The sequence below is a fragment of the Limulus polyphemus genome, unplaced genomic scaffold (assembly GCF_000517525.1).
Source record: "Limulus polyphemus unplaced genomic scaffold, Limulus_polyphemus-2.1.2 Scaffold4900, whole genome shotgun sequence".
NCBI classification, from domain to species: domain Eukaryota; kingdom Metazoa; phylum Arthropoda; class Merostomata; order Xiphosura; family Limulidae; genus Limulus; species Limulus polyphemus.
The window spans coordinates 56,523-60,975 of NW_013670510.1; the positions used below are offsets into that span (position 1 = coordinate 56,523).

At 31.4% G+C, this 4,453-nt stretch overlaps 1 protein-coding gene across 3 annotated transcripts in view; it reads left to right on the top strand.

Annotated features, from left to right (window-relative positions):
* Positions 1-4,453, top strand: part of LOC106471846 (organic cation transporter protein-like) — a 22,603-nt gene that overhangs the window by 5,913 nt on the left and 12,237 nt on the right. For 2 of the 3 annotated variants that reach the window (XM_022400456.1, XM_022400457.1), the window contains 2 exons: positions 2,349-2,452; positions 3,306-3,460. In XM_022400456.1, the coding sequence (XP_022256164.1) occupies positions 2,403-2,452; positions 3,306-3,460 (205 nt within the window). In that variant the 5' untranslated portion in view covers positions 2,349-2,402. The remainder of the gene's footprint in view (positions 1-2,348; positions 2,453-3,305; positions 3,461-4,453) is intronic. The other variant, XM_022400458.1, reaches the window with a different exon arrangement.

Genomic DNA, 4,453 nt, shown 5'->3' on the forward strand with positions numbered 1-4,453 from the left:
AATGTCATTTGGTGATTTAAGGAGTAACGTTAGCAGGTTTGATGTCTTTTGCTGGTTTAGGTTTTGATGCCCCTTAATGATTTAAAGCAGGATTTAATGTCATTTAGTGAATTAAGAAATGACGTCAGCAGGCTTTGATGTCATCTGATGATTAAAGGAATGACATTAGCAGATGTTGATGTCCTTTGGTGGTTTACGCCATAACTTTAATAATGTTTTATATGCTGTGGCTATTTATGTGATATTAGCAAGGTTTGGGGTCCTTTAGTGTTTTAAGGCGTTACCTTAGCAAGTTTAATGTGTTTTGGTGAGTTACTGCGTTATATGAGCTAGGTTTGATGGTCCTTTGGTGGTTTACAGCGTGATGTTGGCGAGATTCAACGATCTAATAATATTAACTTCCGACCAGAATAAGCTACCCACTTATAACGAAACTAAAAATCAACCTGGTAACGAGCGTACTTAATTGAACATGATTCTTTTGCTAGGAACTACTTAAAGAGATTAGAATACATTTTTCATCAGTAAGGTAATCTTACAGTTAACGACATTTTCGATCATAATCCTAATAATATGTCACAACGTCGTCCAATGTAGGTGATTTAGATGAATCCTAAATACATTTATTAAAGTAAGAGTATAAAATAATGTCTATAACAAAATTATAAAAATAAAATTATGTTTTATTACGACATGACTTTGGCAGGTTTTAATATTCTTTGGTCATTTAAGGCGTGGTTGTGTCAGGTTTTGAAGTCATTTAGTGGTTTATAGCCTGTTTTTCGAAGGATTTTGATATTGGTATACAACGTGATTGTTTTAAATATTTTGATGTTATTTGGTGGTTTATTCTGTGATTTTTATGGGTTTTGATAATCTATTATGAAACTTCAGATGAGAAATTATTCTATTAACGTACTTTATATTATATTAATACATATACATTCTAACACGAGAAACAAGGAAGAATAGTTAAATGTGACTGAATATTCATTTTGTGAATATGTTATGCTTATCCATTCTATTGCGTCGTGAAATCTTGAATAAAGCGACGAAAGAATTAAACCTCCACACTAGACCAGGTTGATTGACCACAAAGACAAAGTCTTAGTCAGACTAGCCAGCTTTGAATCTATGGTAATATGCTATTCTTATAGTTAAATTCCTCTGTGGTTCAATTTAGTTTGATTTGGCTGTTATATCAGTAAATATAGGGATCTGTGTTGAAACGGATGCAGTCCTAACTGTATTATAAATGATATAGCACAGAGAATAAGAAACCATCAAAACGCTTCAAAAAAATATTTTTATTACTTTTTACACACATCTATCCAAATACTAAACTTTCTCTTCACGTGCAACAGGATATCTCACCAGTGTATATAATTACTCTACTTCATTAGTATACAGACTGATGATCAACAGAAAGGGACTCAAATATCAGACATTATTGGATCTTATGGCCCGTGGCAAAGAAAAGTCTTCATTTTGGCTTTTCTTACCAACTTCCCTAATTCCTACTAAACTGCATATTATTCTACACGTGGTTTAGATAATTTATATTTACTGAACTTTTGTTATGATGTAAACTCTCGATTCATTTTAATGTTTTTATTATTTCAATAATTCTTTATAATTAATGTAGTTTTTGTAATAACAATAGATGGACACACAATACCTCATCAATGATTGTGTAATCATATTTGGTATGGTCGTACTCCCAAGAAGAGCAGAGGATTGTTGAGTTGAAATCTGGAGGTTCAAGGTACCCGATGTTGGACAGGTTGTACATTTTACACTTGCTGAACGTCGACTTATCATCTTGTTCAACAAAAGGAATGGCATAGTTCCTCCACTGAGCAACTGTCAAGTTTTTGTAGGAATTTGGTGGACTGCACCAGTGGTCAATATTGGGAGCAATAAGGCTGATGACCATAGCATTCCGGATCAACAAACGAAGAATGTAAACAAAAATTACAATTGTATTGTTATTCCATATTAGGTTTTATACTTTCCGATAAGTTATATGAAAATCCAGTACTGAAGAATAAGAACCCATGATTAATTTAAAGAGTAATTCGTATTTTCCAGAAATAATGAGAACGACTGGTTTCAAGAATACTGATCAGGTATTTATATGTTTTCATTACAATATATTATTTATTATATGCAACTTGTTTTTTATTCTATTATCAACCTTTCCTTGCTATTCAATCAATTTTTAAACTTTCAGTACCTTTTATTTATGACTGTAGAATGTAATCTAACACGATAATTTTTCTTTTTATTCTATGTAACATAATGTGACTTAATAGTAATATTCCTTTTCTGTTTATTTATTCTCCTAGTGGGACTTAGTTTGCTCCAGAGAATGGCTGGTTTCGCTCAGTCAGTCCATCTATATGGCAGGGTTCATGGTGGCAGTGTTTGTGTTTGGATCATTGTCCGATAGGTAAGTTTAACAACAGTCAGCTAGATATATTTGGTTTATAGTGACTTGTATAGAGCTTTGCTGTTGTTTCTTCCTTGTGAGCCTTTCAAATGTACAATATGTTCACAGATACATTTGTAGAATCGTATTTTGACTAATTCTGTTATGATAATACTGCTTGATTTTATTAAAAAGAAAATTGTTCACATTATTATAAATACATTGTTTCTGTAATTAGAAAAACATAACAAAAAGCAATTGTTTCTGTAATAAGAAATAGCACAGTTACTGTTGTTAAAAGTATCATTATTTCTATGATAAGAAATGATATTATTTCTGTAAATAATAGGATAATTATTTTTATGATTTGAAGAACTACTTTCATTCTGTGAATATAAAAGTGTTTATTTTGCGTTCAGAAAGGATTAGAAGAAACATATTATTTCTGTGATTATAAAAAACATATTTTCTTGTACTTAGAAATAGCATATTGATTCTATGATTAGAAATAACAATTGATTTTTATAGTTTAAAAACAACGTTCTTACTCAGTGGTTATTAATAATACTTCAGTGGCTAAAAAGAAGGTGTTGTTTATGTGGTTCGTCAGAATATATTACTTCTGTAGATAAAACAAAACAAATCATTCTTTGAGTGATTAGAGAGAACATTGATTCTATAATTAAAAATAACAATTAACTTTTATAGTTAGAAAAATTATTAATTCTGTGGTTTAAAATACTACATTTTTCTACCATCTAGTAGCATTTGTTGTGTCAGTGTATATTCTTGGAATCTATTTTCTATATAATCTGGTTTCAAATATCTCACGTTAGCCGATTCCACGTTTATCATTATTATCGTTTCTATTTAGGATAGGTCGTCGTCCAGTTATCCTGGTGTGCCTCGCAATTAACGTTGTTTTTGGTGTGGCGATTCCTTTCTCTACAAGCTATCTGATGTTTACCTTTCTAAGGTTTTTCTCTGCTCTGGGGGCTTCAGGTGGCTTCACAACAGGTTTTGTTCTCTGTACGTAAATGCATATCTCGAGCCCCTAGTTCTCCTTGGAAAACATAAAACAAATACCTTATAATTTCACAAAATACTACTATGTTTCTGAAAATATTGTTTAATGACTTAAGCGCGCCAAGAAAAGAAAATCGTTTTTGTGTAGTTGTCACCTTGCTTTAGGTGTGGCTCTGTGAGTTTAACTTAGATTGTATCAATTTCTTTAATTACTAACATGTAATATGGATAAAGTTACCCATCCAGCGCACTTCTGAGCTATAGAATATAATGTTACTGATTAAAACACGTGACTTACTACTTGTGTTGTTGTTTTATTACCAAGAAAATCATATTATGTGTATCATGGTTATATTTCTCAGCACTAGAGGGAAAAACTCGTGTTTCGGATACGAAATATATTTTTGGTTGTGGTATTTTGTATTTGAAAGTACAAAGTTTATAAAATATTAAGGCGGTACAGTGTACCTAAAGTAATTAAAATAGTTAAGTAACCTGACTCGATTACTCGTTTCAGCGGTTATATACGTAGAGTTCTGAACAAATTTGATGGCCGTGCGGAACGTCTTAATGACTGCGTGGTTAAACCTGTTCCACAATAATTAATACTCACCAAACACATCTAGTACAAAAAACACTTTGAGCCAATTGATCTGATCAGAACTGACAAAGCAGTCGACTTGTCCAGCATTAGACACCAGATTTCATGACACTTTCAAAACCCGAATATCAGGGGCAAGTATTAAAACTGAACTGGCTGATGGTACCGATACTTTAAATGTTGTTACGTATTAAAATTTCAAATAGCCTAAAACTGAGTTAAATTGTAATTTAGATTTAGTGGTTAAGTAAATGCCGATATATATCCAATTTATGATATTTGCCAACAAGATGGATACACACAGTTTCCTTTTTAATACAAATGTTTTAATAGATAAACAGCAATACAATTTACAATAATAGTTATTTCAAATAGTTATTACAAACAATGATTTA